We start from the raw sequence: 20,275 nt of genomic DNA on the forward strand, positions 1-20,275 counted from the left end.
TTGAAAATTCACTGAATATAGTGTTTATGGTCATTGCTGTTCTAATTTGGTCATCTGATCCTAAATTAGAAACACGTCCTTAATTATTTACGGCCTTGAATACTGTATTTGCTTTTAAAAATACCTCTATTGGTGGATGTTATATAAATTTAAGTAACATAGTGACAGCATAAATTTGGTTGTAACTTCTGGTTACTGTTTGGTTGTTATTTCTGGTTACTTAAATTGACAGTGGGAATGGAGCAGAACTAAGAACTTTCTGTGAACAGTTAAGGGAGAGCCTAAAATATTAAAGAAGTAATCATTATTACCACCTGTAAAAGCAACAACAACAAAAAAACCTTATAAAATCTAAGCTGCTAACCCCTACCCTATTTGCTATAACTGTAGTATCCCATATTTAAAATAGAATTTAGATTTCATACTGTCAGTATTTGGGAGCCACTGATGCTAACGACATCAAATGTGTAACAGAATCTCCAGTCAGCCTTTAACTCTCCGTATGAACAATTAGAAACCTTTGTTGATACTGAAGAACTAAAATGTACTTCAGGACAAAACCAATCAGCTAACAAGTATTGTTTGAATAATTTCTGGAATGTCATGTCTATTACAGAAAATCTGTCCTTGTGTAATTCAACAGGTTAAAATGTCTAATGTTTAATATAATATGTAAGTGGCATAAATGTTTTTCCACATCAACCATAAGAGACTATGGACTCTGAAAAACAACCTGAGGGTTTTGAAGGGTCAGGGGTGGGAGGTTGGGGGAACAGGTGGTGGGTGATGGGGAGGGCACGTTTTGCATGGAGCACTGGGTGTTGTGCAAAAAGAATGAATACTGTTACGCTGAAAAAATTAATAAAAAGGGAAAAAAAAAGATTAGTTTTATCTGTTATACTTGTGATTCATAGGTAGAAATAGTAAGTTAAAGTTGCTGATATGATACTAAAGTCCAGGAATTTAGTGGGCTGCAAGCTTTAAAAGATACTATATTCATGAAAAGAAATAGAAATTGAAGGAAGCATAAGGAAATTAGAAAAAAATTGTTTCTTTTGGAGAAGAAAGTATGAAATTCTTAAGGGGAAGTAGCATTCAAAACAGTAAATTAGTCACTATCCAAAGATCTTAACTCACAGAATAAATTTGTAATTAAGACTTTTTTATCCTGGGTTATACATAAATCCATAGGAATAACTTTGAATACAAAGAAAACTGTTCAATGCCAGGGCTTAGATATTTCCATTATTGACGAATTAAACCAGTCCAGTTCCACCAGAATCTTTTTTAAGTGAATAACACATCTTCTGAATCAGTTCTGAGCATCAGCTAAAATTTTTATGGACATACAGCTTTGCATCTAGCCTTGAGATAGTTGAGAGATTCTCAAGCAAAATCATCCTACACAGAAGGAAAAATATTTGCAGTGTATGTTGTTTACCAATATTTTTCTTCAAAGCCCATGTAAAATTCAGCAGATCTTAGTTTTATATTAGTACTGGCTATTCAGTATCCAAAAATATTATTTATTTTGGGCTTTCGCAAGGTTGAATAGTGTTGAAAGTAACTGTGTCAGCTGTGATCAAAATGAAAATTTGACTTTTATGTGTGCCCTCACAAGCAATTCTAACACTAGTATTTGATTTAGAAAACTATTTTTGAACTTGGTCATCTTGAGAGCTACAGCTTATTGTTTTCCTACCAGTTATCTGTAAAGCATCCTAAAAATTAGCATTTTAGAACATTAATTATCTCATTACATTTTGGGGAAATGAAGCAATACATAACTTTTAGCTGAGGCAATTTTTTTTTCTGAGAATACATGAAAATAGCAGATGTAGCTTAGTATAGAGGGAATTTTTTGCTGATATTGTTTTTTATTTTTTTAGTCAGGGAAAAATTTATACATAACATAAAAGTCACCATTTTACTAAATTTTTAAGAGAACAGTTCATTAGCATTAAATACATCAGATTGTTTTGCAACCATAACCACTACCCATTTCTGAACTTTTCTCATCTTCCAAAACAGAAACTTTATACCTATTAAACAGTAACTTCCTATCTCTTTTACCCCTAGCCCCTGGCAACCACCATTCTTCACTTCTGTCTGTGAATCTGACTACTGTAGGACCTAAGTGGAATCATTCAGTATTTGTCCTTTTATAATTGACTTATTTCACTTAGCATAATGTCTTTAAGGTTCATCCATGATTTAGCATGTGTCAGAGTATCCTAATTTATAAAACTAAATAATATTCCACTGTACGTATATACTACATTTTGTTCATTGATGGTCACTTGGGTTGCTTCCACTTTTTGCCTATTGTGAATAATACTGTTGTAAACTTAGGTATAGAGATGGCTCTTTGAGTCTCTGCTTTCAGTTCTTTTGCTATCTATACAGAAGAACTGCTGGATCATATTTGGTAGTTCTATTTTCAACTTTCTTAAAGCCTGACATACTGTTTTCCATAGTTTCTGTACCATTTTACATTACTATCAAAAGTACACAGGGTTCCAATTTCTCCACAACCTCACCAACATTTATTACTTTCTATTTTGGGGGTGAGGGGAAAGCCATTCTTTAAAGAGGGAATATTAGTTTTTCCATTTTTATTTATTTTTTTATATGGCATATTTTTGTTCTACTTTTGATAGAACTATGGTCTATTCAGTCATTGGTGTTCTTATTTATATTGAAAAAACTGTAATGTATTCCTCATTTTATTGTTTTCTTGTTCAGTGGTTTGTTTGGGGTATTCTTTCCTCTATTTTAGTATAGTTTAGATTAACAATCCTGTCTTTTTTAATAAGAGAAAGCACTGAGAATACCAAGTAAAAATGTGAGGAGTTTAGGAGCTTAACCTCTGGTGAAAGATGTATAACTTCATGATTAATGCAATTCTTCCTCCAGTCCCCAACTTCCTACCCAAATAATTTTTCTATCTCTCCCTCTCTTTTTCTTTCTCTTTCTTTTTTTCTTTCTTTCCTTATTTTTTCTGATTAATTTATTTGAAAGAGAGCGAGAGAACAGGGGAAGGGCAGAAGGAGAAGGGCAAGAATCTTAAGCAGTCTCTGCTGAGCAGGGAGCCCAGCACAGGGCTTAATGCCAGGGCTCAACCCCAAGATCCTGACCTAAGCCTAAATCAAGAGTCAGAGGCTTAACCAATTAAGCCACCTACATGCTCCACCCCCCCCATAACTTTTCTGCACTTTTCTTGGAATATCTGTAATCTGCTGACTTAGATATCGGTTGCTATAATAGAGTTAGAAAGAACTTTAGTGCCATAACACATTAAGAACTTTATAAAAAGATAAAAGAGAGCTTCATTTTAGGTGGAAAAAATTTGCTTATGATTATCTAGTCTTCTTCATGAGAGTCTTCATATATGGAAATAAAGCTATTTATATGTCTGTTTTTAACACTAGACTTTTTATGCTCTAGAATGGGGCTGTCAATACAGTAGCCATTATAAGCCACATGAGGCTATTTAAATTAAAATTAATTACTATTAAATAAAATGAAAATTTCATTTTCTCAGTTGCACTAGCTACATTTTGTATTCAGTAGCCACATACAGCTAATGATTACTGTATTGCACAACACTGGTATAAAGTTTGGTCCGATTACTCAACTTCAGAGTTATATCTTCTCTCATTCTCTTTTCCATCTTGATAGTTTTTCTCTTTTCTATCCCTCAAGATCCTATAACCTTCCTTTTATATTCGTTAAGAAAGCCTAACCTATTTATAAAGCATATTTAGAATTCTTAAAAACTTTTAAAGTTTGAAAAAGGTGAAATTTAGTAGAAATTACGGATATTTTAAGACTCAAAGAAGAATTCTCATTGATTTGTGTTCAGACTGTGTTAAAGGATGAGCTCCTAAAGACAGTGTAAGTGAAGAAACAATGGCTATAGTGCTTAGAAAAGGGAAGTGTATGTGTTAAGTTTAAACTGAAGGCAGACAAGGATATGGCAGTTGAATTGGGAGACCTTTCCACTGAGTCATAGTCAGCATAACCCTGCTATTTTATCTGTTCTTTGTCTGAAAAATTATAGGCCAACATCTTTGGAAGCATTAAATCTAAAAATTGGGCACACCATATCTAAAAAGTTAATTATGCTACAAAAGTACTATCAGAAATTGATTCTTAATTATTCTCACTAGCCCTGTCAAATATTATTTACAGATAAAAAAATTCTTGTTTTTAAATTGACTAGTTTTCATCTCATCCCCCCCAAACTCGATTTCCTACTCCCTCAGCTAGAAATTGTACATTCTTAGTAATTTAATTTTAAATATTCTTATATAATTCTAATAATTTTAACAGGACATAAAACTATTTGCACAGATGGGTTAAGTTAAATTGTAGACAATGGAAATAGAATGTTACAATTTAAGATAATAAATATGTAGAGTATAAAGCAGAACCTTGCTAAGTTTTTAATGATCAAAGAACCAATTTTTCTTTTTGTGAGTATATTCTCTTCACTAGTAGTTGGGTAATTGGCCCAGGAGATGCAACTAAGCTAGACAAGGCAGTGCTGTCTATTTTGTATGCACTTCTCATTTGGTAGCTCCAAGAGTACAGTTATACCAGTAGTTGGATTGCAGTTTAAGAGATGTAGATGGGAGGCAGAGATATTAAGATGCATGTTAAACTGTTATTCAGTACTGACTGGAAAGAAGAAGATTAGGTTTATATCATAATATTCTGAATTTATATAAAGATTTTATAAAGTTATACAATAAAGAATTGCTGCCTTTATTCCACTCAGTACATGTGTACTTGTATATATACTCTTAAATTTTGCCCCTGGTAACTTTATGTTATGGTAGAAACAAATCAAATATTTATAATACCTTATAAATGTTGAACAGGGCTTCAAAAGTAGGTTTCTATTATTAAGATTGATAGGATGAAGATGTGAGAATGGATTGTAAGCTTGAAGTAAAAATTGCTTACAATTTTTTTTTTCCTAAGAAGAAAGGCTGTTTTGTTTGATGATAGCCAAAGACTGACTGAGCTTTTTGGCTGTATTCCGAATTCTACCACTGACTCACTGTGTTTTTTGGCAAGTAACTTATCCTCCCTGAAACAAGTTCTTGATTCTTTACTTTTCTGTTTGTAAAGTTAGCATAATAATATTATACTGACCTCAGATGGGTTGTGTAATGGTTTCTCACTTTAGAAGTTTACAACATAAAAGTAGTATGAGTTTTCAGTGCTGTGCTTTTTAAATAAATATTTCTAAAATGTTATCTTTTCTTTAGGTAAGTATATTAGACCATTTAAATGCAAAACAAACAAAACCCTCATTGTACTGTTCAAAACATAGCCAACTTTTTTGGCCTGATGAGTTTTTGGTTATTTACAATATATTAAGGACTGTAGCCCATAAAACATGAATGATCATTTTATTAATTTCTTTTAGTGTCAGAAAAAAGAAGAATTTATTGAAAGAATTCAAGGTTTAGATTTTGATACAAAAGCAGCAGTTGCGGCACATATTCAAGAGGTAATAACCTATAAATAGTTTTTATTTACTAATTTTTATGAAACTTGTGGTGTGTTTATATCTCCCCAAATACTTGAAGTCCTAGGACAAGCACAAGGTCAGATACAGATGAACCCTGCTGTTAGACAAGTTATTGTCTTCTCGTTAGAGATAACTTCTTAAACGAATCCTCATGGCACAGTGCAATCTGTGGTGTACTATTGCCTTTATCCATAGAGATGTTAGGTAGAAGGTGTTTAAGGAATGAAGTGTCTGTCTTTGTTAGCACAGAATGAACAGTATTGTAAACGGAAGCAGCAGAAAGTGGATCACTGCCTGTAATTCAAAACTAAAGTGAAAAGTAAGATGATAACCTTAGTACTAATTCATTCCAGTGATTTCCTTTTGAACGGACACAGTATAATTTTTATTGAAGAGATTACTTGAATTGTAACACGTTAGTGATTTGTAACATCATATAACAACTTAAGTCTAGGACATATTGTGCAATATTAAGTAATTAAAATAATCGATGGGTTTTAAAAGCTGCTATTTCTGCATCTATCTAGTCTTGCGCTTTTAATCTTACACACATAACGAGACTTTTTAGAACTAGATCATGTTATAATTTACATGTTGATTAGAAAGAGAACTAAGGAAAGGGAGAGAATTTTTAAATAACAAAAATTGTTAATGTTTAAAATAGTCTCTATTTGAATAACCTGTGTTGTGTATATCATCTTTCCTCTGCGTTAGCATTCATAGAGTCCAACTATCTTGTCTGTAATACTGTTGTCAACAAGAAGCAGATTAGTACTCCACAAGATACGGGGGTTTTTGGTAGTTTCCCCTTATATACATTTGTTTGTTTATGCTCTCTTTGTGGTTTGTATTTTATTTTGAATAAATGCTAAATATTACAAGTTACTAAATTTGCCATCATTCTTGAAAGCATTATTTTTGCAGTTTCTTGTAAAATTTAAAGCAGAATATCAGAATCACAGTGAGAAAAGGAAAGCAAGAAATAAGTATTTCATTTATGTAACTTTTAAAAATTCTTTTAAAAATCTTTATGTTAGTAGTCCTTTTCTTCTAAGGTTCTGTGGTAGTGTCATCTTCAGACTCTATAAAAATGTAGCTTTTCAAGTATACAAGTGCAATAGCACATATCCTACAGGATTAAAAAACTTTTGCTTTTGAATCAAGCACAATAAATTTAGTCTTACCTAAAGAAAAGTTCAAAAGTTCAACTGATTTTGTTAAAACAGTTGTCAAACATATCAACATTTAATACCTGAATTAAATGTTTTACTTTTAGTTGACAGGAAAACAAATAGAAATTTATTTATAGTTTATACTTAGTAAAATAATTCTTATTATTAGCCTTTTCATCATTCATTGATTTCAAGTGTTCTTTAGGATCAGATTTGCTTCTCCTATTCTTATGATAAAGGATATATAATTTTGAGCTAAATTTGTATTAAAATGAAATCAGTTTTTAAGTATTAGCTATTCTAAAACATTGTTTATTTTGGTTGCTTTGCTAAAGGTAACCCATAATCAGGAAAATGTGTTTGATCTGCAATGGATGGAAGTGACTGATATGTCTCAAGAGGAAATAGAACCACTCTTGAAAAATATGGCATTACATCTAAAAAGACTTATAGATGAGAGAGATGAACATTCAGAGGTTTGTAAATTTCCTTCAGTATATTGTGAAAGGTTGCTTTCCAAAAGTGATTTCAGAGGGTTTTCAAAATTGATACTTTGTTTCTTAGGGACAGGTAATAAAGTACTTTATGTCTGTTTTTTGTGCAGCACAGGAACCAAAAAGGGTAGATAAGAGTCCCAAATTGCTAGTAAAGAGATTGCAGTTAGATTTTCCTTTCTCCTTTCTTTTAAATTATTATTCTGATTTTGTTCCTGTGTGCTTTTTAAGTCATCTCCACAGCTCTGGCAATAGTACAAAGTGCGAAACTGAAAATATCATTGATGTAAATGGAAAAATCATTCCCTTGAAGCATGAGAATTTGCTTAAGGTTAATTTCATAGTTTTACTGCCACATTTTGAGGTTGGAAAAATAAGTTTAATAAAAGGAGAATAACAGGTGTTCTGAATAAAATGGCTCACAAAAAGTCTCAATTTTTTGTAGTCAATAAATGAGGTGTGATTTTAAAAAAGAATTATTATAGGCTCCCATAAGAAAGTACTTTGCTTTTTCAAAAGAGTAAAATTGCACCAGGGTTTTTGCCTGCACTCTGAAAACAGCTAGTAATTTTATAGAAGTCTAGACTTTAGTGCATGTGATGGTGAGTAGTATTTTCTTAATAGCAGACCAAAGGACTCTGCCATTTAGAAGAATGTGTAGCTTTGATCAGTTGTTCCATTTACATGGGAGAGACAGGGGTGTGTGTGTGTGTTTAAAGATTTATTTATTTGAGAAAGAGAGGGAGAGAGCATGAGAGGGAGGGGCAGAGGGAATGGGAGAGAGCATTTCAGGCAGACTCCACACTGAGCAGAGAGCCCAACATAAGCCTCAATCCTAGGACCCTGAGATCATGACCTAAGCCAAAGCTAAGAGTTGGATACGTAACCAACTGCACCACTGAGGCACTCCTGGAAGAGACAGTTTTGAGCTTATTTCCAGAGAATTTGATTACTTTTTGGACTAATGAAAGACTTACATAGAAGAAATTCCTAAAGGGTTTTTTTTTTCCCTCTGAACAAAACTTTCATGTTGCTATAGATGGAAATTTTCCAGTTTTTCTTTAGGCATTAAAAGAGAAGAAAAGATAGGAAATAAAGAAATATTTAGAACAACAACTAATTTTTATAAAACTTCTAAGGCAAGTAAGACCAAAGGAAGAGTGAATTAAAAAAATGTCTCTAATATATATCAAACTTATCCTGAGATACTTAGATTATTTCTGTAGTCTATAGATTATTTCTATAATATGGGGTGAAGAAGGATATTATTTTGAAGAAATGAGAACAAAACATTTGTCATTATGTGATCTGTGTCAAAACTAAGGAATATGAAACACTATACTGATTGTTTGAAAAACTTTTTAAAATGTATTATCCTGCCTAATTAAGCATTTTAGTTGAGTTTGTTTTTTTAACAAAAAAGTGGTGGCATTCCTTTGTCTCAAGGTATTTGGAAACAAGTTGCTAGCTGGTTTTTTAAACAGTTTTCTAGAGGAAAATTCTTTCATTTGGGTCATCAGTGGACTAATCATGTTCCTTAAAAATAATTGTGAAAAATATGAGACAAATGTAAATATAATAATTTTGTATTAATCAATTGGATTGAAACAAGTTCTTACTTAGATTTTCCCTTTAGCTCTTTTGTTCTTTCCTTCGAAATATTTTATGATATTTTCCCCTCCAAAATATTTTATGTAAAAATTTTATATAAAAAATAAAATAGAAGAAAGTTATATGTCACACTGAATAAATACATCAAAAACATGTGTATGGTTGTAGTTTCTAATTTCTCTACAAAATTTACCAGCCATGCTGGAGGAAAGAAAGGAGTAAGTATCATATTCATAACATTTTTGGGAACACTTCAGAGTACAAAAGCAGCATGCTTATTTTTTTTTTATTAACCTATATTGTATTATTAGCCCCAGGGGTACAGGTCTGTCAATCGCCAGGTTTACACTTCACAGCACTCACTATAGCACATACCTTCCCCAGTGTCCATAACCCAACCACCCTGCCCCTACCCCCCTACCCTCAGCAACCCTCAGTTTGTTTTGTGAGATTTAGAGTCTCTTATGGTTTTTCTCCCTCCTGATCCCATCTTGTTTCATTTATTCCTTTTTTGCCCCCCAAACCCCACACATTGCCTCTCAACTTCCTCATATCAGGGAGATCATATGATGATTGTCTTTCTCTGATTGACTTATTTCGTGCATAATGCCCTCTAGTTCCATCCATGTCATTTCAAATGGCAAGATTTCATTTCTTTTGATGGCTGCATAGTATTCCATTGTGTATATATACCACATCTTCTTTATCCATTTATCTGTTGTTGGACCTCTAGGTTCTTTCCATAGTTTGACTATTGTGGACATTGCTGCTATAAACATGAGGGTGCAGGTGCCCCTTCGGATCACTACATTTGTATCTTTAGGGTAAATACCCAGTAGTGCAATTGCTGGGTTGTAGGGTAGCAGCATGCTCATTTTTAAGTGCAAAGAAAACTTACAATGAAAGACTTTGAAAATTACAAATGAAAATCTGTACATTAGGATACTTTTAAGGCCCCTCCATGTGTGTAGGATTATGTAGAAAAAAATGGGGCTTCCAAGAGAGGAATCATCACATCAGGTGTTACACATACGTTTGGGCCTTTCCAGCTTACAGACCTACTTCTCTTAAGGGGAAGGTGTCATTCAGTTTGAAGAGGGCCATAGGTGTCATCAGAGAGATATAGCGCCCCTTGTTCATGCCATGCTTATCCACAAGCACCATGCCGAAGGAATAAAGTAGGATTCGCAGTAAACAACCTGACCTGCAGAGCTAGTGTGGGAGGCATAATCTGTGTTCCTATCCTGTTGATGGGGCTCAGGAACATGCCTTTCAGGTCCACTGTGGCGATGTGTCAAAGATGCAGGCCATACTGTGTGTGCTTGAGGAGGCATTCCCGTCTGCAGCCAATAGAGGCGGACTTTGGATATGGACACAGTAAGGAGTCTCCTTTTCTCATAAAACTGCTCTTCTGGCACACACATTGATGTTCATGGTTGTGCAGGTGGGCTCTATGCCACTTCAAGCTAGTTTGAATTGACAGACTTGGGCAGGTCTACCCTGTAGCTTGTAGTCAGTGATGCAAGAGAACTAACAGGTGGCTCTATTATTGCTGCTGCTGGAACACATCATGTAAGCATTCCCTAGGGTGTTCAGTTTACTTTTTCGCCTGACTCTTATTTTAACTTGAAATTTGCAAATGTCCTTATTCTCAGCTCTGTCATAGACTGAACTGCCTTTGTGACCTCCTAGAAAATTTGAGCTTTGGGGGATGCCTTTAAAAATAACATCAGTTAGAATTCTTTCTGCTTGTTTCTTCCCTTGGGGGTCTCCAAGGAACCCAGACTGTCAGCTTATTAAGTTAAGCAGTGCATTTCTTCATACTTGGCCACTTAATTCTAGAAGGTTCACATCAACAAAGGAGGCTGATTGGCTGCTCCAGGCCTTTTTGTCCATATATGTTGTATGTCCTGGTGAGCATCTATGCACTTAAATATCCTTCATTTGCTGGCATGGCAAGGATAGGACATGACTTTTCAGTCAGTAGTAGGAAGCTTCAGACTGCTCACAGGAGATGCCCTTCCTTGTCAAAACAGGGTCCTTTTTTTCTGTTTTGATTGATCTTTTGTTGTAATTCTTTTATTTCAATCTAGAAAGTGTAATTTGGTCACTCTTTAATTACTCTTCACTTTGTATTAATTTTGTGTAACATGTATTTCTTAAATCCTCTTCTTTTACCAAAAACCAAATAGATTTTAATGAATTTAAGATCTCTTTATTGGGAGGTTGGGGGAACAGGTGGTGGGTAATGGGGAGGGCACGTTTTGCATGGAGCACTGGGTGTTGTGCAAAAAGAATGAATACTGTTACACTGAAAAAATAAATAAAATGAGAAAAAAAAAAGAATAATGACACAACTAAAAAAAAAAAAGATCTCTTTATTATCAGTTTATTTATTGCCAAGCATTGTGTTATGTGTATAACATTTTGTCTTTTGTCTTCATAAGTCTGTACAATAACCCCACCTTAAAAATGAAGATACTTGAGCTCAGAGAAGTTAAACAATTTGCCAAGTCTAATTGCAACCCCTGTGTCCCTGTTTATAAAACCTTTGCCCAAATCTATGATTGTGTTGAGCACATTTCTGATTCTTTTCCTTAATTGGGAGTTTTGTAGGTAGAATTAAGTCACTTCAATTTTTTTTTTCTTAGCTTTGGTATATCTTTTTATGCTTCATGTGTTCTTCAGTGTATATTAATAAATACCTGTGTTTTGCAAGATCTTGTGCTAAGAGTGCTTGGGAGCAAAAAACTGACAAATTTTCAGAAAAGGATCAAAGATCATTTACAATCTAGTGGGGAATTTATTTTAATAAAATAATTTAGGGTTTTTTGTTAAGTTTTTATTTAAATTCCAGTTAGTTGATGTAAAGTATAATATTAGTTTCAGGTGTAGAATTTAGTAGTTATAATAACTATACTTGATACAACATCCTGTGCTCATCACAAGAAGTCCACTCCTTAATCTTCATCTTTCACCCATCACCCCACCCACCTCCCCTCTGGTAACCTTCAGTTTGTTCTCTATAATTAAGAATCTGTTTCTTGGTTTGCCTCTCTCTCTCTTCCCCTCCCCCCCTTTGCTCGTTCCTTTTGTTTCTTAAATTCCACATATGAGTGACCTTTCACTTTTAGCTCTATCCATGTTGCTGGAAATGGTAAGATTTCATTCTTTTTATGACTGAGTAATACTCCACTATACACATCACATCTTCTTTATCCATTTGTCAGTCAAATGGAAACAGTATGTGGACTGTTTTCACAGTTTTGCTGTTGTGGATAATGCTGCTATGAATATTGGGGTGCATGTATCCTTTTGAATTAGTATTTTTGTATTCTTTGGGTAATTGCACTATAATTGCTGGATCGGAGGGTGGTTCTGTTTTTAACTTTTTTGAGGAACCTCCATACTGTTTTCCTAAGTGGCCACACCAGTTTGCATTCCCACCAGCAATGCAAGAGAGTTCCCCTTTCTCCACATCCTTGCCAATACCTGTTGTTTCTTGTGCTTTTGATTTTAGCCATTCTGACAAGTGTGAGGTGACATTTCCTTGTAGTTTTCATTTGTTTTTCCTGATGATGAGTGATGTTGAGCATCTTTTCCTGCATCTGTTAGCTATCTGTATGTCTTTGGGAAAATGTTCGTGTTTTCTGCACATTTTTAAATTGGATTATTGATTTTTTGGGTGTTGAGTTTTATAGTTCTTTATAGATTTTGGATACTAACCCTTTATCAGATATGTCATTTGCAAATATCTTCTCCATTCAGTAGGTTGCCTTTTAATTCTGTCGATTGTTTCCTTTGCTGTGCAGAAGCTTTTTATCTTGATGAAGTCCCAGTAGTTGATTTTTGCTTTTGTCTCCCTTGCCTCAGGAGACATACCTAGAAAGAAGTTGCTATAGCCACTGTCAAAGAGGTTACTGTCTGTGTTCTCCTCTATGATTTTTATTGTTTCAGTCTCACATTTAGGTCTTTAACCCATTTTGAGTTCATTTTTGTGTTTGTGTAAGAAAGTGGTTTGGTTTCATTCTTTTGCATGTCGCTGCCCAGTTTCCTAACACCATTTCTTGAAGAGACACTCTTTTTTTCCATTGGATATTCTTTCCTGCTTTGTTAAATATTGACTGTATAGTTGTGGGTTCACTTCTGGGTTTTCTATTCTGTGTCAGTTTTTGTGCCAGTAGCAGTTTTGATTACTAGATCTTTGTACTATAACTTCAAGTCTGGAATTGTAATGCCTCCAGCTTTGCTTTACTCTAATAAAATATTGAAAACAATAAAAAATCATATATAGAGATATAATAAATATTATTAGATATATTAGATAATATGTATCTAAATAGAATAAAAATTAAAATGTAAAAATATAATAAATATTAAAATATAAATATAATAAAAAATCATATATCTAAATACTATAGGAATTTAGAGAAGGAAGACTAGTGGAATCTCTAGGATCAGAAGTATCAGAGAAGATTCATGAAATTAAATTATGCTTTATTAACATTTTTTGTCAGGTTTTTAAAAAAAAATGTTTGGAGGCCTTGAGCTAAAGAAACTACTACCATTAGAGAAAAGTCAAATTGCCTACATAATCTTTAATGGACAATTCCTCTGGATACTCTTAACTCTTAGTACCTGGTTTCTTTCTTTTTTCTTTTTAGGAAATATTTCTCAACCCATACCTCTTTTGTATACTGGCATCTGGAACCTCTTGATATCTCCATAATACCACCTACTAAGTTCAAATGTAGTACGCGTCTTTCTACTTTCTTGAGTTTTCCATTTTGTGAATCATTCAATTAAGTAATTTTGTGGAACTGGTTTTTGGCTCAGTACTATGCTAAATGAGATCAGAGATACAGAGGAGATATGAGATTGTATCAGGTTTATGGGGGAAAAAACACATTTTAAATAAAAATAAAAGATAGCATATAATCTTAAAAAGACTTAAAAAGAGTATGTAATTAAATTCTAATTTATTTGTGCATGAAACATATTAAGTACTATCTACAAGCACTATTATTATTAGAGTCAGGAGATGTTAGAAGGCAAGATTAATAATGGAGAGAGTAAGTAAATAAAACTTGAATCCATGAAGATTGAGCATGGAGATTATGAGTAACAGTATTCACAGAGACAGGCACTTGGTCTGGGCATATAGGGTAGGTGGATAAGATGAATAGTGTCAACGAACATATAAGCTACCCTGCAAAAAGCAATGAATGAGAAGTAGAAGGGTAACAAGAGAGAAATGTGGTCTTTTTTTCCCCCTAGATAGAAGATACTTACATATATATGAAGATCAAGGAGAAAAAAGCTATTAGGAAGAGAGAAGTTGAAAATCTTGTAGAAATAAGGAATATGTATTGGAAACAAAAATGTGTAAAAATGGAGGATTTAATCTCAGGTGGTTTTGTTTCTTTGACAAGTTGGAGGCCATTCAGTAGAAGTGATAAAAGCAGTTTACATGTGGAGGCTTAAGTAGAGAAAAGAAATATGTTTAAAACAATCACTGTAGAGAAATTTGGCAGGAAATCAGCAAGATTTCAACTAAAGAATTGATGGGCATTGAAAAGAGCTTAACTGAAAATAGATGGCAAGTTGTGTTGTAGGACTGTGTAGTTTCTTTGTTTTCCTTTTAGAGTTCTTTATCACCATAGAGAAGGAATTTTAAAAATGAGGGTAGGTAAGGAAAATGACATAATGTTTTGAGTCAAACATGAATTTGAATTACTGTTAGACCTGTCATTAAAAGTGTGACTTTGTTAAGTTAATCTATATGAGTCTCAGTTTCCTTATTGTTTTATAGTAGACATAATACCTCTATTGTAGATTATAGTATTGGATAAGATCTTGTTGGAAAACCCCCTATCTGGAGTTCTGTAAATATTCATTCCTTTTAATTTTTCCCAAAGAGTGGGCTGTAGTCAAAGAGTGGCATGGTAGTGTTACATTAAAAAGTAAGGATGACAGTTAAGCACAAAACTGTTGTTTCAAGCTGAGTAAGAACTCTACTAGAGTAGCCAGAAATCATCTGTGCAGGAAGGTTCAAGTGTAGGTATGGTGCCATGGAAGTAATGCTGATAAAGGAGGCATGGCACAAGAGAGGAATGGTTCCTTCATTGGAAAAGTCTGTATGTATTGAATAAGAAGTAGATGTAGAGTTTTAAACAGAAATGGGACTGAGAAGTCACGTTCTATAGATTGTTAGTAGGGATATTGGAATTTGTGAAAGCAGTAGTTGAGCAGACCTTGATTTGGTGCTGAAATATATGCCAAGGATGAAGAAATGAATTCTGATGGGTGGTTTAAAAAAAGAAGAAGAAGAAGAAGGATAAAAGTAATGATTTAGTGAGGGCATTGTGAGACTTGGTGATAAGAAAGCAAAAATGGTGATTTCATGGTCCTGAGGTGGTTACCCTACCTCTTCTACCTAGAGTAAGACAGTTGGAAGTACTATTCAAGACAATTTCTGTTTGCCTGAGAAGTGTGAAACAAAAGCTGAGAAACTGGTTTAGAATAAGAGAATTTTCCAATAAGAAAAATTAGAGGAATGGAGGAATATGATTGAGTGAGGTAAATGTAAGTTAAATGGCCCTTAACGTTCAGAACTGGGGAAAGAAGAACGAGATTTGTGTCCCATGGAAAGACTAGAGAAAGGAATAAAGGAAATGTTGAGATGGGATGGAGATTACAACTAGTATTGCAAGAACGAGAACATAAAATATGGACTCAAGAAACTGGCCCTGGAGTCTTGGCACTGCTACTAGGAGTTTCGTAATCATGGACAAATCAGTCTCTGTGCCTCGGTTACATTACCCGCAGAATGAAGAGTTTGAACTGAACCTCTGAGGTTCTCTTAGGTCCCTCTGCGATCCCTGTCTACAATTCTAGAGCAATGTTGTAGAATTCTGCATTTGTGGCAGGATTATATTTCTGCGCGCTCTAATACAGTAACGAACCACTGGCTACAGGTAGCTGTTATAAACTTAAAATGTGGCTAGTGCGAGTGAGGAACTCTCTTTTTAACCTTTTAAATTTGTAATTAGGGGGACACCGGGGTGCCTTTGTTGGTTAGGCATCTGCCTTTGGCTCAGGTCCTGATCCCAGAGTGCTGGGGTCAAGTACCTCATGGGACTCCTTGCTCAGCAGGGAGTCCGCTTGTCCTTCCTGCATTTCCCCTGCTTGGGCGTGCTCTCACTCTGAGACAAATAAATAAATAAATAAAATCTTTTAAAAAGATTTGTAATTAAATAGCCACTTATGCTACCATATTGGACAGCACAGTTGTAGAAATACTCCTCTTGGGTTGATTTCTTTCCTATGTCAACAGGTCTTTAAGACTTTTAAACTGTTTCTGTCTAGTGTAGTTGTTTTACCACAATTGATTTCCTTTATTAAAAAATTAGGAAGGGGAAAAAAGTATTAAATCTTACTCTAATGTTATCTAGTAAATAGCTAATCCATGAACTGTTGCATGAAACTTTTTTTTAAAAAAAGATTTTATTTATGTGACAGGGCGAGAGCACAAGCAAGGGGAGCACAGAGGGAGGGGGAGAAGCAGGCTTCCCACTGAGCTGGGAGCCCAATGCAGAGCTCATCCTGGGATCATGACCTGAGCCGAAGGCAGATGCTTAATGACTGAGCCACCCAGATGCCCCTGCATGAAATTTTTTAAAAAGAGAGCTATCACAAAGTTAAGATATTTTGCCCAGTGAATTGTTTTTGATATTATAGGATAGTACTTAGACTTAGTGAATAGTGTTGATGTGTTTAGTTCTCTGATATATAGAATACTAACAGTGATTCTGTGTTTATTTCTGTATTTCTCCAGACTATCATAGAACTCTCTGAAGAACGGGATGGTCTTCATTTTTTACCCCATGCCTCTTCAACTGCACAGTCACCCTGTGGTTCTCCAGGCATGAAGCGAACGGAAAGTCGACAACATCTGTCAGTGGAACTGGCAGATGCTAAGGCAAAGATAAGAAGGCTTAGGCAGGAATTGTAAGTTGGTCATTTTCAAGGCTTCTTGAATTTACACGGTCACAAAGGTGACCTAAAAATGTTTTTTCAGCTTATGGAATATAGATGAGTTGTTCCAACTGCTAGCTTGTGTCAGAATTTTCACTAGTATTTGTCAAAATGAGAAAATTAGGGAGACTGGTGTGAAGTTTTCCTAATCCTAAATCTTACCAATTTATAGATTCTCTTTTATTCTGAATTTATGTTCTTCCTGCCTTTCTTATATTGCAATGATCTTTCTCTTATAAAACACTGTTCTTCCTTGACAAATTGGGGTCTCCTTAATTTTTTAAAATTTTATATTCTTTGAAATCCCAAACTGGATTTCAAATCAAAACTGGATTCCAAAAAAGGCAACTACTGATTCAGTCAACAAGTTTAGCTCTTTAAAAATTAATGTCATATAAGACTGAACTGTTGGCATACAGTATTATAAAAAAAAACAATAATAATAATTTTTATTTATATAAAAATAAAAAAAAATAAAAAATAATTTTGTGTATCATCTGTGTTGAGTAATTGAAATGCCTGAGTCATGTACTTAGACATGGTAAATAGTCAGATTGGTTAGTGCTGATGAAATTATATTTATTTAACTTTCAAAGATCATTTGAGAAAATCAGTGTAAATGTCACATGAGCATTCCTTGGTGAATCACATGTAAAGACAGAGCCAGTCTCTGCTGGAGATTTTTTATTTTGTACTTTATAACGAACAAAGGATTTTTTATGTTTACGGCTTTTTTCTTTTATTATTTTTTTCTTTTTGGTTTGTTTTCCTGGAATTTGGGCTTCAGAGTATAGATTTAAAATTTAAGCCACAATATAACAATTAAGTTTATTTACTGATTATTAAAAGCAGTTAGTTTAAGAAAGTGATTGAATATGCAAGGTAGAAAAAATACACAGTCTATAGGAAAATTTGAAAACAAAAAAATACAGCTTTCATTGTGGATGTCTGCACTATTATGGATCTATTGAAGTGAACACGCCCAGGATATTCTATAAACAGCTGCACCAGGAAAATTAGAGAAGAGATTGCTGTTATTAGTTTGACTGGCAGTTAATGGATAGCCTAAACAGTGAACACTAGTTCGTGCCGTATAATTTAGCACAATCTTCTCCAGTCTTTAGATAAAGCATGCAATTAGAACTGTAATGATGGTTGTGAATTCATTTAACATTTTGCACTATATTAGAATTTGATTTTTAAATGAAATTTACTTGGCCATAGAGTGTATTAAAATCCCAAACAACTTAGAGAGATTGATAAAATTTGGTTTCTCATATGCTGACTGGAAAAATGTAAATGAATATTATTAATGAATAAATTAGTATTCCAGATATAGCAAGTATTCCCAATAACATTTCATCAAATACCATCTTTTTGTCCTTTGAAAGTGTGTTTCTTCACAGATTTCTTTTATTAACATTTGCTCTAAGTCTTTTTGTTGGGACAGATCTTTCCAAAATAATGAAGTATGGAAATTATGGTGTTTAAAATTAGTTCAGGTTGCCTTATACCTAATGGAAATAAATAATTTTAATGAGAACATGTAGGTTAACTAATAGCATACTTATAGGTGGTACATTATAATATACATTATATATATTATATAATATATAATTATAATTGTTCTTAGTTTATTAACATGCAGGGTAAAAATATAATTTGAAAGGTGGTTTTTTTTCTTTGCAAATTTTTATTTAAATTCTAGTTAGTTAATATAAAGTATAATATTGGTTTCAGGAGTAGAATCAACACCCAGTGTTGGTCATGGAATGAATTTGGAAGTTTTCCTTCCTTTTCTGTTTTTTTGGAATAGTTTGAGAAGAATGGTTATTAACTCGTTTTCTGTCAATGTTTGGTAGATTTGCCTATGAAGCCATTTAGACCTGGACTAATTTTTTTGGGAGTTTTAGGATTACTGATTCAACTTCTTTGCTGGTTATCAGTCTGTTCAAGTTTTCTGTTTCTTCCTGTTTCAGTTTTGGTAATTTATATATTTCTAGGAATTTACCCATTTCTTCCAGGTTGTCTTAGTATTCAAACCAATGCAAATTAGAATAGTAACACAGAATTTTTCAGTTATTAAACTGTTTTTCATATAGGCACTTTTATCCACACTGATTGCATTATAAATTGGTAATGACCTTTCTGGAGGCTACTTGATGGTATATATCAAGAACCTTTAAACATGTAATGTACTTTTATAAATCTGGCCTGAAACATACAAGATTTTGGGGCGTGGGTGGGTGTATTGTTTTTTCATTTTGTTTTGTTTTTTTTTAAGTAAAGTACATCCAACATGGGGCTTGAACTCATGATGACCCTGAGTTCAAGCATCACAAGCTCTTTCAACTCAGCCAGGCAAGTGCCCCTAAACATACAGTGTTTTATGTATACTGAGGTTTATTTACCAAAACATTATTCATTACAGTGAAAAGTGGAATTCAGAAAGGGACTATTTCTTCATTAAAAATTATGGTTCTCAAAAAAAAAGTATAGGTATGATGAGATGTCAGCAGTGGATTGCTTTATACAATGAACATTTACCATTTTTTTATTAAAGAACAGAAGGTGGGAAAGTAGAATTAGTGAATGGAAACTTGAGTTTGAGCAGCTTGACTCTGAAAGGGCATTAGAAAATGGGAGAAGTAAAGTAGTGAGTGTAAGAAGAAGAAAAAGAATAGGAGAAAATAGAAGATGTTTATAGACTACTGGGAGGAAACCAATAGGGATATATTTTATGTATCTGTATAGCTGTGTATACTTTCCTTTAGACCATTGTAGATGTTGAAAATAATTGGAGATCTTTTAAGACTCAGACCCAGATCCTAGTGCCTTGCTTAAAAACTCTTGCAGTGTACTTGTCTTTGAGAGGGAGAAAGACAAAAAGGAGAGTGAGAATAGGGGATGGCAAGAAAAATGAAGAGAGAGAAACTACCTTATGAAGTTAAAGGGTGTCAGTCATTGAGGTTATTAGCCTTTGGGGAATTTTAAGGAGGAATCTGATTGATGTCATGTAATCACACACATTCCTAATATCTATTTCTTTGTCTTTCCCCCCTGGATTAGCAGATGGCTAATAGGATTTTCAACTAGATATTCAGTAATGATAATACATTTGTATTAAAGCAGATGATCATGGTTTTCAAAAACAATAAACATTATTTTAAAATTTTTCATTTAAGGGAGGAAAAGACTGAACAGTTGTTGGACTGTAAACAAGAACTTGAGCAAATGGAAATAGAACTAAAAAGGCTCCAACAAGAGGTTTGTACCTGAAACTTTTATTATATGGGACCAGTAAGTAATTGGAAATTATTTTTCTCCTTGAAATCTATAACCTCTGCCTTAATGTTTTATGATGTTACTGAGGCTTAAAAATTACTTTTTCAGTGTTTTTCTGTTCAAAAATGCCA

At 33.7% G+C, this 20,275-nt stretch overlaps 1 protein-coding gene across 5 annotated transcripts in view; it reads left to right on the plus strand.

Moving 5' to 3' along the window:
• The window catches only part of CCDC88A (coiled-coil domain containing 88A), a 125,926-nt gene that overhangs the window by 47,652 nt on the left and 57,999 nt on the right, over nt 1-20,275 (plus strand). For all 5 annotated transcript variants that reach the window (XM_045978988.1, XM_045978989.1, XM_045978990.1 and 2 more), the window contains exons 6-9: nt 5,441-5,524; nt 7,053-7,193; nt 16,660-16,832; nt 20,045-20,126. In XM_045978988.1, the coding sequence (XP_045834944.1) occupies nt 5,441-5,524; nt 7,053-7,193; nt 16,660-16,832; nt 20,045-20,126 (480 nt within the window). The remainder of the gene's footprint in view (nt 1-5,440; nt 5,525-7,052; nt 7,194-16,659; nt 16,833-20,044; nt 20,127-20,275) is intronic.

This window comes from Meles meles, chromosome 15 (assembly GCF_922984935.1).
Source record: "Meles meles chromosome 15, mMelMel3.1 paternal haplotype, whole genome shotgun sequence".
In the NCBI taxonomy this organism is placed as follows: domain Eukaryota; kingdom Metazoa; phylum Chordata; class Mammalia; order Carnivora; family Mustelidae; genus Meles; species Meles meles.